The sequence below is a fragment of the Rhinoraja longicauda genome, chromosome 30 (assembly GCF_053455715.1).
Source record: "Rhinoraja longicauda isolate Sanriku21f chromosome 30, sRhiLon1.1, whole genome shotgun sequence".
NCBI lineage: Eukaryota > Metazoa > Chordata > Chondrichthyes > Rajiformes > Arhynchobatidae > Rhinoraja > Rhinoraja longicauda.
In genome coordinates, this window is record NC_135982.1 from 28,506,633 (window position 1) to 28,519,203 (window position 12,571).

General features: G+C 49.0%; 1 protein-coding gene across 1 annotated transcript; it reads right to left on the minus strand.

The window, feature by feature from the left end:
• Positions 1–1,408: 1,408 nt before the first annotated feature.
• cfap107 (cilia and flagella associated protein 107) lies at positions 1,409–11,109 on the minus strand. Its single transcript, XM_078425424.1, is given in 6 exon segments — positions 1,409–1,545; positions 3,945–4,119; positions 7,622–7,732; positions 10,968–10,982; positions 10,985–11,079; positions 11,082–11,109. Coding segments are annotated over 6 exon segments (561 nt in total).
• Between the last annotated feature and the right edge of the window lie 1,462 nt (positions 11,110–12,571).

Sequence of the window (12,571 nt, forward strand, 5' to 3'; positions counted from 1 at the left end):
ACATGTTTCGATAAGATCTCCTCTCATCCTTCTAAATTCCAGTGTATACAAGCCTAGTCGCTCCAGTCTTTCAACATATGACATAAGAATAAAACTAAACTAAACTAAACCTTCCCAAGTTTTCCCACTCCCTGCACCTTATGGAACAGCTTCCTCCCACCTATCCTCAGGGTGGTTTCTTCCCCTCTGTTATCAGGTTTCTGAATGGCCCTTCCACAAGCCAGGAAACTTTCCAATTCACCTCTACCCCATTGCGGACATTGGACTTTGTCTCTGGAACTGTTGAGCTACAGATGAAGCCGAGAAATATCTTCCACAGAAACAAAGAAATGCAGATGCTGGTCAATACACAAAAGGACACAGAGTGCTGGAGTAACTCAGCAGGTCAGGCAGCATCTGTGGAGAACATGGATAGGTGACGTTTCACAGAGTGCTGGAGTAACTCAGCGGGTCAGGCAGCATCTGTGGAGAACATGGATAGGTGACGTTTCACAGAGTGCTGGAGTAACTCAGCGGGTCAGGCAGCATCTCTGGAGAACATGGATAGGTGACGTTTCACAGAGTGCTGGAGTAACTCAGCGGGTCAGGCAGCATCTGTGGAGAACATGGATAGGTGACGTATTTGGGTCACGAACCTTCAATCGGTTTCTTTCCCTTTCCTCAATCTATTGTCCCTGGGTTGATTGTGTTTTGTATGGTATGTCTGATCTGTTTGGATCACAGGCAAGACAAAGCTTCTCACTGTACCTCGATACATGTTTGATTAATAAACCTAAACTTAAAAATCCCATCAAGCTGGAAAGACTAAATTTCCCTCGATAGACACTGCCTGACCCAATGAGTTCCTCAAGCACCTTTGTTTAACCACATCTTTTAGGACGTTCTTTTAGGAAGGAGATGAGGAGAAATTTCTTTAGTCAGAGGGTGGTGAATCTGTGGAATTCTTTGCCACAGAGGGCTGTGGAGGCCAAGTAAATGGATAATTTTAAGGCAGAGATAGATAGATTCTTGATCAGTACGGGGTGTCAGGGGTTATGGGAAGAAGGCAGGAGAATGGGGTTAGGAGGGAGAGATAGATCAGACAGGTTTGAATGGGGCAGTAGACTTGATGGGACGAATGGCCTAATTCTGCTCCTGTTCCTTATGACCCCCATCCAGGTTTAGCAACACCGATACAAGGACACACATCACAAAGCTCAAATGGCAGAAGTTTGTTACTGCATATTTTTTTCAAGATACTTTTTTTTTTAGATAGGTGTTCATGAATTTGGTCCAGTGGTCCATTCAGTGGCGGTCGCAGTGCATCTTCATGACTCCACCAGTGACAGCTGAACCCCTGGTGCTAGGCGTGCCCTGGAAGAAGCAAGGTCATTGTGGGGATGGGCAAGGTGGATACGCTGTTGAGCAGTCACAGGCATAGGTGAGCAAGGGACTCGGGTCCGTAGGAGATGTTGTAGACACTCTGGTACATGGTGTGATGTCGCATCTTCAGCCTGTGCAGTTTCGCCTCCTTCTCTTGCAAGAGGCCAAAGTTAGTCGGCGGAGCTGGGAGGAAACAGATACGGGAAAAATATGTAATAGGAAAGGAAGGCAGACACAAAATGCCGGAGTAACTCAGCAGGACAGGCAGCATCTGTGGAGAACATGGACAGGTGACGTTTCACAGAGTGCTGGAGTAACTCAGCGGGTCAGGCAGCGTCTGTGGAGAACATGGATAGGTGACGTTTCACAGAGTGCTGGAGTAACTCAGCGGGACAGGCAGCATCTCTGGAGAGAAGGAATGGGTGACGTTTCGGGTCGAGACCCTTCTTCAGACTGAAGGAACTGCAGATGCTGGTTTATACCGTCTGAAGAAGGATTCCGACCCGAAATGTCACCCATACAAGACATGTATTGTCTTTCCGCTGACTGGTTAGCACGTAACAAAAGCTTTTCACTGTACCTCGGAACGCGTGACTATAGACTAAACTCACTCAAACTATCCAAGTTCTCCAGAGATACTGCCTGACCAGCTGAGTTACTCCAGCATTTTGGGACTATCTTAAATACGAAAACAACTTCAGTTGTAACAGCTTACATTTATACATCACCTTACAACGTGATAAAAAAGTCAAATATGCGAATCTAACAAAGGTATGTGCTGACACAACGGACTGCACACTGATCCACTGGTATTCCATGCGACATGTCCTTATAGAATCATAGAGTCATACAGTGTGGAAACAGGCCCTTTGGCCCAACCTGCCCACACAGACCAACATGCCCCATCTACACTCGTCCCACCTGCCGGCGTTTGGCCCATATCCCTCTAAACCTGGCCTGTCCATGTACCTGCCTAATTGCTTCTTAAACATTGTGATAGTCCCTGCCTCAACTACCTCCTCCAGCAGCTCGTTCCATACACCCACCACCCTCTGTGTGAAAAAGTTACCCCCCAGGTTCCTATAAAACCTGGCCCCCTTCAGCTTAAACCTATGTCAATTGATTCTCGATTCCCCTACTCTGGGCAAGAGACTCTGTGCATCTACCCGATCTATTTGTCTCATGGTTTTGATCGTATCCATTCTCTGAATATGTGACTGTCCCCTGAAACCTCTTCGCACCTATTCACAGCACACACTGCCACCTAGCTTTGGATCATATATGGTGGCAGGAATCCAATGATGTGCAGAAAGGAACTGCAGATGCTGCTTTATAATAAAGATGGACACAGAGTGCTGGAGTAACTCAGTGGGTCAGGCAGCATCTGTGGAGAACATGGATAGGTGACGTTTCACAGAGTGCTGGAGTAACTCAGCGGGTCAGGCAGCATCTGTGGAGAACATGGATAGGTGACGTTTCACAGAGTGCTGGAGTAACTCAGCGGGTCAGGCAGCATCTGTGGAGAACATGGATAGGTGACGTTTCACAGAGTGCTGGAGTAACTTAGAGGGTCTGGCAGCGGAGAACATGGATAGGTGACGTTTCACAGAGTGCTGGAGTAACTTAGAGGGTCAGGCAGCATCTGCGGAGAACATGGATAGGTGACGTTTCACAGAGTGCTGGAGTAACTTAGAGGGTCAGGCAGCATCTGCGGAGAACATGGATAGGTGGCGTTTCTGGTTGGGACCCTTCAGTTCTGTGAAAACAATGTTGGTTTTAAGTGGAGACACACGAGGCTGCAGATGCTGGAATCCTGAACAAGACACAAAGTGCTAGAGGAACTCAGCGAGTCAGGAAGTGTGTCTGGGGGAAATGGATGGACGACATTTCGGGTCAGGATCTTTCTTCGGACTTTGAAGAAAGACTCGCTTTGTTCCTCCAGCACTTTGAGTTTTGGTTTTAAGTTTTTGTTCTCCAGCTGCTACAACCCCCCCATCACTAGCACTGGAACACCCACTTCATGGAGGTAACAGGGCAACGTTGCCAAACCTCACCCAACATGGTCTGGACTGGCCACAGTTTAACAATAAGGGGTCGGCCATTTAGAACGGAGATGAGGAAAAAAAAATTCAGTCAGAGAGTTGTGAATCTGTGGAATTCTCTGCCTCAGAAGGCAGTGGAGGCCAATTCTCTGAATGCATTCAAGAGAGAGCTAGATAAAGCTCTTAAGGATAGCGGAGTCAGGGGGTATGGGGAGAAGGCAGGAACGGGGTACTGATTGAGAATGATCAGCCATGGTCACATTGAATGGTAGTGCTGGCTCGAAGGGCCGAATGGCCTCCTCCTGCACCTATTGTCTATTGTCTATTGACTGTATCACCAGCCTTCACCATCAGCATCAGCCTCCAAACAGCTCCCGTGATGGATAATGGCGTGCGGCCCATTACATCGCACATAGAGCAGAGAAAATTGGTGGAGTAGTCCCTTCGGCCCAACTGGCCCATGCCAGCCAAAGTGTTACATTTTGGCCTAATGTAGGTATGTATATAATATATATATCTGTATATATATACAAGACGTACCTATTATTGGGTAATCTATCCGTTCTGGGCGCCAGACCACCTTTCTCTTGTCCCACGTACGCAGTGGAGGCAGACAGGGGTTTAGCCGTTTGTTGATAGCTTCATCATAATGACTCACCAGATACCAGGAGCGAGGAATATCGTGGTGGGAAAAGAACACGGACAGTGGAACGCCCTGGAAGAGAAGCCACATTATTAACGGCATGTCGGCAGGAACTGCAGATGCTGCTTTAAACTGAAGATACTGTACACACAAAAAGCTGGAGCAACTCAGCGGGTCAGGCAGCATCTCTGGAGAGAAGGAATGGGTGACGTTTTGGGTCGATATTCCAGGTCTGAAGGAGGATTTCGACCCAAAATGTCACCTATTCCTTTTCTCCAGAGATGCTGCCTGACCCGCTGAGTTACTCCAGCATATTGAGCGAAAGTGTTTCATTTATCTTCTTGTTCAGTCACTTGCCTGAGGGCCAAAATTAAAAAATAAGATACCTTAGTGCTTGTTTGATAGTAAATTAATAAATTTGTAAATTAATAATCCTTGCATCAGGATTCCAGAGTTTATCCCTGATGTTTTAAGCATTGAATCTAGGAATCCATCCATTTATCTCAATGATTCAGTAGATTTGTTGATAACTGCTTAGGTCCAGCATTTTGTGTCTATCTACTGTACATAAGCAATCAGTTTCATCTTAGATAAGCATCTCAGATACAGTATAAGCAAATGTTATCCCACTTTTTAAGAAAGGAGGGAGAGAGAAAACGGGTAATTATAGACCAGTTAGTCTGACATCAGTGGTGGGGAAAATGCTGGAGTCAATTATAAAAGACGAAATTGCTGAGCATTTGGATAGCAGTAACGGGATCGTTCCGAGTCAGCATGGATTTACGAAGGGGAAATCATGCTTGACAAATCTACTGGAATTTTTTGAGGATGTAACTAGGAAAATTGACAAGGGAGAGTCAGTGGATGTGGTGTACCTCGACTTTCAGAAAGCCTTCGACAAGGTCCCACATAGGAGATTAGTGGGCAAAATTAGGGCACATGGTATTGGGGGTAGGGTACTGACATGGATAGAAAATTGGTTAACGGACAGAAAGCAAAGAGTGGGGATAAATGGGTCCCTTTCGGAATGGCAGGCAGTGACCAGTGGGGTACCGCAAGGTTCGGTGCTGGGACCCCAGCTATTTACGATATACATTAATGACTTAGACGAAGGGATTAAAAGTACCATTAGCAAATTTGCAGATGATACTAAGTTGGGGGGTAGTGTGAATTGTGAGGAAGATGCAATAAGGCTGCAGGGTGACCTGGACAGGTTGTGTGAGTGGGCGGATACATGGCAGATGCAGTTTAATGTAGATAAGTGTGAGGTTATTCACTTTGGAAGTAAGAATAGAAAGGCAGATTATTATCTGAATGGTGTCAAGTTAGGAGGAGGGGGAGTTCAACGAGATCTGGGTGTCCTAGTGCATCAGTCAATGAAAGGAAGCATGCAGGTTCAGCAGGCAGTGAAGAAAGCCAATGGAATGTTGGCCTTCGTAACAAGAGGAGTTGAGTATAGGAGCAAAGAGGTCCTTCTACAGTTGTACCGGGCCCTGGTGAGACCGCACCTGGAGTACTGTGTGCAGTTTTGGTCTCCAAATTTGAGGAAGGATATTCTTGCTATGGAGGGCGTGCAGCGTAGGTTCACTAGATTAATTCCCGGAATGGCGGGACTGTCGTATGTTGAAAGGCTGGAGCGATTGGGCTTGTATACACTGGAATTTAGAAGGATGAGGGGGGATCTTATTGAAACATATAAGATAATTAGGGGATTGGACACATTAGAGGCAGATAACATGTTCCCAATGTTGGGGGAGTCCAGAACAAGGGGCCACAGTTTGAGAATAAGGGGTAGGCCATTTAGAACGGAGATGAGGAAGAACTTTTTCAGTCAGAGGGTGGTGAAGGTGTGGAATTCTCTGCCTCAGAAGGCAGTGGAGGCCAGTTCGTTGGATGCTTTCAAGAGAGAGCTGGATAGAGCTCTTAAGGATAGCGGAGTGAGGGGGTATGGGGAGAAGGCAGGAACGGGGTACTGATTGATAGTGATCAGCCATGATCGCATTGAATGGCGGTGCTGGCTCGAAGGGCTGAATGGCCTACTCCTGCACCTATTGTCTATTGTCTATTGTCTATAGCAGCTGAAACAATGAGGCAGTGTACAGAATCGCCAGATTGACCCACTTTCACGGTCACTCAAAGGTCTTTTGAGTGGCCGTTCAAGCAGAGAGCAACCCTTGCCATCCATGGTAGACACAAAATGCTGGAGCAACTCAGCAGGTCAGGCAGCATCTCTGGAGAGAAGGAATGGGTGGCGTTTCAGGTCGAGAGTCAAGACACTTCTTCAGACTGATGTCAGGGGAGGGGGCGGGACCCGCCCCCTCCCCTGACATCAGTCTGAAGAAGGGTCTCGACCCGAAACGTCGCCCATTTCTAGAACGGAGATGAGGAAGAACTTTTTTAGAACGGAGATGAGGAAGAACTTTTTCAGTCAGAGAGTGGTGAAAGGTGTGGAATTCTCTGCCTCAGAAGGCAGTGGAGGCCAGTTCGTTGGATGCTTTCAAGAGAGAGCTGGATAGAGCTCTTAAGGATAGCGGAGTGAGGGGGTATGGGGAGAAACTGGGGTACTGATTGAGAGTGATCAGCCATGATCGCATTGAATGGCGGTGCTGGCTCGAAGGGCTGAATGGCCTACTCCTGCACCTATTGTCTATTGTCTATTGTCTCCCGAGATGCTGCCTGACCCGCTGAGTTACTCCAGCATTTTGGGCCTACCTTCGATTTAAACCAGCATCTGCAGTTCTTTCCTACACAACTTGCCATTCTATCGTGAGTCCTCAGCAGCTTCCCATCTGTGATGGTGGTGACCAGCGAGAGACAACTGTGGTACACCAGGACATGGCTCACCTGGGCAAGATGGCCCTCACTCTGAAGCTCAATAACCTCTAGATGTCCTCTCCCTGCCAACTTGTGTCTTCTACTTTGACTGCATTGTCTTGTTAGTCCATGAGTTCATAAGTGATAGGAGCAGCATTAGGCCGCTCGGCCCATCAAGTCTACTCCGCCACTCAATCATGACTGATCTATCTTTCACTCTCAACCCCATTCGCCCCATAACCCCCGCCCCCCATAGTTAATGGCAGTTCCAGAGCCACTGGGACAAAACCACACAAATATAGAGATGATGTTGATGCACAGCGAGGCAGACATTAGACCTTAGAGATACAGTGCAGAGAAAGGCCCTTCGGCCCATCGAGTCTGCACCGACCAGCGATCACCACACTAACACGACCCTAACACATTAGGGACAATTTACCAATTTTACAGCAGCCAATTAACTTACAAACCTGTACGTCTTTGCAGCGTGGGAAGAAACCGGAAAACCCACGCAGGTCATGGGGAGAACGTACAAACTCCGTACAGACAGCAACCGTAGTTGGGATGGAACCCGGGTCTCTGGAGCTGTGAGGCAGCAGCTCTACCCGCTGCGCCACCGTGCGCCGAAAGGTGGAAGTTTGCAGTTGCCCCTCTACCCATCCTCTACCCACTGTAACAAGGCCCACCTGTGCTGAAGCCATTCTGTAACGCACGTAATTATCCGGTCACTCCTGCCCCCCAGACAGGACACGCCACTCACCTTGTGCTTTTGCAGGATCATAATCTTCTCCCTGGCATCGGTTGATGCGCACGGGTAGGGCTTGTAGTCGGCCCGGTACGTGGTGGTCCCGAAGCATGTTCCTTTGATGAACTGCAGGAGGCAGAGTCGCAGAGACACAGAGACACAGAGTCACAGAGACACAGAGTCACAGTCACAGAGACAGAGAGACAGAGAGACAGAGAGACACAGAGTCAGAGAGACACAGAGACACAGGGACATAGGGACACAGAGACACAGAGACACAGAGACACAGAGACACAGAGTTATAGAGATACAGAGACACAGACACAGAGACACAGAGTTATAGAGACACAGAGACACAGACACAGTCACACAGAGACACAGAGACACAGAGTTATAGAGACACAGAGACACAGAGACACAGAGTTATAGAGACACAGAGACACAGAGACACAGAGTCACAGAGACATAGAGACACAGAGACACAGAGACACAGACACAGAGACACAGACACAGTCACACAGAGACACAGAGACACAGAGACACAGAGTTATAGAGATACAGAGACACAGAGGCACAGAGACACAGAGACACAGAGACACAGAGACACAGAGACACAGAGACACAGAGACACAGAGACACAGAGACACAGAGACATAGAGACACAGAGTTATAGAGATACAGAGACACAGACACAGAGACACAGAGTTATAGAGACACAGAGACACAGACACAGTCACACAGAGACACAGAGACACAGAGACACAGAGACACAGAGACACAGAGACACAGAGTCACAGAGACACAGAGACACAGAGACACAGAGACATAGAGACACAGAGTTATAGAGACACAGAGACACAGAGACACAGAGACACAGAGTCACAGAGACATAGAGCCACAGTCACAGAGACACAGAGACACAGAGACATAGAGACACAGTCACAGAGACACAGAGACACAGAGTTATAGAGACACAGAGACACAGAGACACAGAGTTATAGAGATAGTCATAGAGTCATAGAGTAATCGAGTGATACAGTGTGGAAACAGGTCCTTCTGCCCAACTTGCCCACACCGGCCCTCATGCCCCATCAACACTAATCCCACCTGCCTGCGTTTGGCCCACATCCCTCCAAACCTGTCCTTTCCATATACCTGCCTAACTGCTTCTTAAACATTGCATTAGTCCCAGCGTCAACTACCTCCTCTGGCAGTTCGTTCCATACACCCACCACCCTTTGTGTGAAAAAGTTACCCCTCAGATTCTTATTAAATCTTTCCCCCCCTCACCTTAAAGTCAAAGTCCTTTGGTCCTCGATTCCCCGACTCTGGGCAAGAGACTGTGCGTCTACCCAATCTACTCTTCTCATGATTTTATACCCCTCATTCTCCTGCACTCCAAAGAATAGAGTCTTAGATTGCTGAACCTCTACCCACAGCTCAGGCCCTCGAGTCCTGGCAACATTCTCACAAATCTTCTTTGCACCCTTTCTAGCTTGACAAGAAGCGCAAAGGAAATACTGTACATGAGGACTTGCCTTTGGAAAGGAACAAGCAGTAAAGCAGCCACTTGGTTGACATCTTCACCCCCATGATACCCATTGCTGCCCCACCTCAGGATGCCCAATCTGCCCAAACTGCTTTGGTACATGACTTGCTCAACATGACAGGACCAGGCACAAAATGCTGGAGTAACTCAGCGGGACAGGCAGCATCTCTGGAGAGAAGGAGTGGGTGACGTTTCCAGTCGAGACACTTCTTTGTCTCAACCTGAAACATCACCCATTTCTTCTCTCCAGAGATGCTGCCTGTCCCGTTGAGTTACTCCAGCATTTAGTGTCTGTCTTCGGTTTAAACCAGCATCTGCAGTTCCTTCTTACGTTTTGATGTGTTTATGCTTTATTCTTAATTGTTAACTGTATGTCTGTGTTGTCATTTGTGAGCGGAGCACCAAGGCACATTCCTTGTATCTGCACATACTTGGCCAATACACTTATTCATTCATTCATTCATTCACATGACAGGACAAGGCATGAGTTGCTCACAAACATTAGAGAGAGAGAACTCGTGATGAGTGTTTGTGATCATTCAAAGTACGACAAGCATGTTTCGTGGATAATAGCAACTGGACCGCAAAATCGGGAAGGAAAAGGATAATTGTGAAAGTTAAAACTGGCATGGTGATACAATCTTGTCCAAGGCCACAGTGGGACAATTTCCGTTAGGGTGCAGGCTAGGGTGACACATGACAGGCAGATGGGTGGGGAGGGGGAGGGGAGGCATGGAGGGGAGGACAGTGCATTGGGGAGGGGGAGGGGTGAGAGGAGGATGGAGCGGGAGGGGTGGGAGGGCATTGGGAGAGACGGGAGGGGGGGAGAGGGGGGTGGAGGGGGAGGGAGGGGGAGGGAGATGGGGAGGGAGTGGCAGGGAGGGCATAGTGAGGGGGGATGGGAGAGGGGGAGGGGGAGGGAGGGGAGTGACAGGGAGGGCATAGTGAGGGGGGATGGGAGAGGGAGGGGACGGAGGGAGAGAGAGAGAGAGAGAGAGAGAGAGAGAGAGAGAGAGAGAGAGAGAGAGAGAGAGAGAGGAGAGAGAGAGAGAGAGAGAGAGAGGAGAGAGAGAGAGAGAGAGAGTTGGGAGGGAGGGGGGATGGGTTGGGAGGGAGAGAGAGAGGGGGGAGGGGGGAGAGAGGGGAGGGAGGGGGAGGGAGAGGGAGGGGGAGGGAGGGGGGCGAGGAGGAGGGGGAAGGGAGAGGGGAGAGAGGGAGGGGGAGGGAGGGGGATGGGTTGGGAGGGTTGATCAAACCAGGAAGTGAAGGAGAGGGTGATCGCTGTGGAAGGCAGGAACTAGTGAGGAAGGGGAGTTGTGACAGGTAGTTGGGTCATTTTGTAACTGGTGGAAAAATCGAAGAATGATGTGCTTGAGGGAGTAATTGATAGAATGAAAGACACAGGGTGGAAACAGGCCCTTCACCCACTGAGCCCATGCTAACCCATTCACATTCAGGTCTCGACCCGAAACATAATCCACTGCTTCTCTCCAGAGATGCTGCCTGTCCCGCTGAGTTACTCCAGCATTTTGTGTGTGTGTGTGTGTCTCTCTCTCTCTCTCTCTCCCTCCCCCCTCTCCCCCCCTCTCCTCCTCTCTCTCATCTCTCTCTCTCTCTCTCTCTCTCTCTCTCTCTCTCTCTCTCTCTCTCTCTCTCTCTCGCTCTCTCTCTCTCTCTCTCTCCTCTCTCTTCTCATCTCTCTCTCTCTCTCTCTCTCTCTCGTCTCTCTCTCTCTCTCTCTCACACACACACACACACACTGCACTTCGCACTCTGTGTCCGGGTGTCCACGCCGTTGCTCCTCTCTCTCACCTTCAGCCGCTCCTCCGGCCCCAGTTGCCGACCAGCACCTTGTTCTGATAATGTTGCTGGATCTTCCAGCTGGGCGCCGTCCCCAGGGGGTCGGGGGCGAACCTGTCCTCCAGTGTCGGGGACAACTGTCTGTCCCTGTCATCGCGGTCTCCTCGGCGCACGAGTATCAGTGGGAATAATGTCTCAGTGGGAATAATGTCTCAGTGGGAATAATGTCTCAGTGGGAACAATGTCTCAGTGGGAGTGTATCACAAGCAATGTATCAGGAGCAGTGTATCCCAGTCACTGTGTCAGTGTATCACAGTCAGTGCATCATTGTATCACTGTATCAGTGTATCAAAGTTAATGTATCATTGTATCACAAGCAGTGATATCCCAGTCATTGTGTCAGTGTCATCAAGTGATACATGTATCACAGGCAGTGTATCACAGTCACTGTGTCCGTGTATCACAAGCAGTGTATCACAGTTAATGCATCACTGTCAGTGTATCCCAGTCACTGTGTCAGTGTATCAGTGATACATTGTATCACAGTCACTGTGTCAGTGTATCCCAGTCCACTGTGTCAGTGTATCCCAGTCACTGGCAGTGTATCCCAGTCACTGTGTCAGTGTATCAGTTGATACATTGTATCCCAGTCACTGGCAGTGTATCCCAGTCCACTGTGACAGTGTATCCCAGTCACTGTGTCAGTGTATCCCAGTCACTGTGTCAGTGTATCAGTGATACATTGTATCCCAGTCACTGTGTCAGTGTATCCCAGTCACTGGCAGTGTATCCCAGTCACTGTATCCGTGTATCAGTGATACATTGTAGGCAATGTATCGGTTTCCGCCCCGTTGTTTACCGTTTCCATGGAGACCGCCCCCCTCCCCAGTACCGGTGCCTCCCCCTCCCTCCCCACGTTATTTCCACGTCCCTGTTTGATGTGGACCATTGGACTGAGCTCTCCACCCGGGCTCCCACATCGGGAGTTGAGGCAGGGGACGATCACAACGTTGAAGAAACATTTAGACAGGTCCGTGGATAGGACGGGTTTTGGAGGGACATGGGCCAAAACGCAGGCAGGTGGGACTGGTGTAGATGGGACATGTTGGCCGGTGTGGGCTGGTTGGGGCCGCCCGAAGGGCCTGTTTCCACGCTGCATCACTCTATCCCACCATAGAAAATAGGCTGCAGGAGGAGGGCCATTCAGCCCTTCGAGCCAGCACTGCCAACTCAATATCATCATGGCTGATCGTCACACAATCAGTGCTGTTCTCCCCATGTCCCTTGATTCCCTTAGCCCCAGACCGAAATCTAACTCTCTCTTGAAAACATCCAGTGAATTGGCCTCCACTGCCTTCTGTGGGCAGAGTTCCACAGATTCACAACTCTCTGGGTGAAAAGGTTTTTCCTCATCTCAGTCCTAAATGGCCGACCCCTTATTCTTAAACTGTGGTGACCCATAGTTCTGGACTCCCCCAGCATCAGAAAACATTTTTCCTGGCACTCTAGCCTGTCCAACCCTTTAAGAATTATATATGTTTCTATAAGTTCCATGGAGATCTTATATGGTCACTCCATCCCAGAGTGAAGCTGACACCAGACTCTGTATAAGTCTG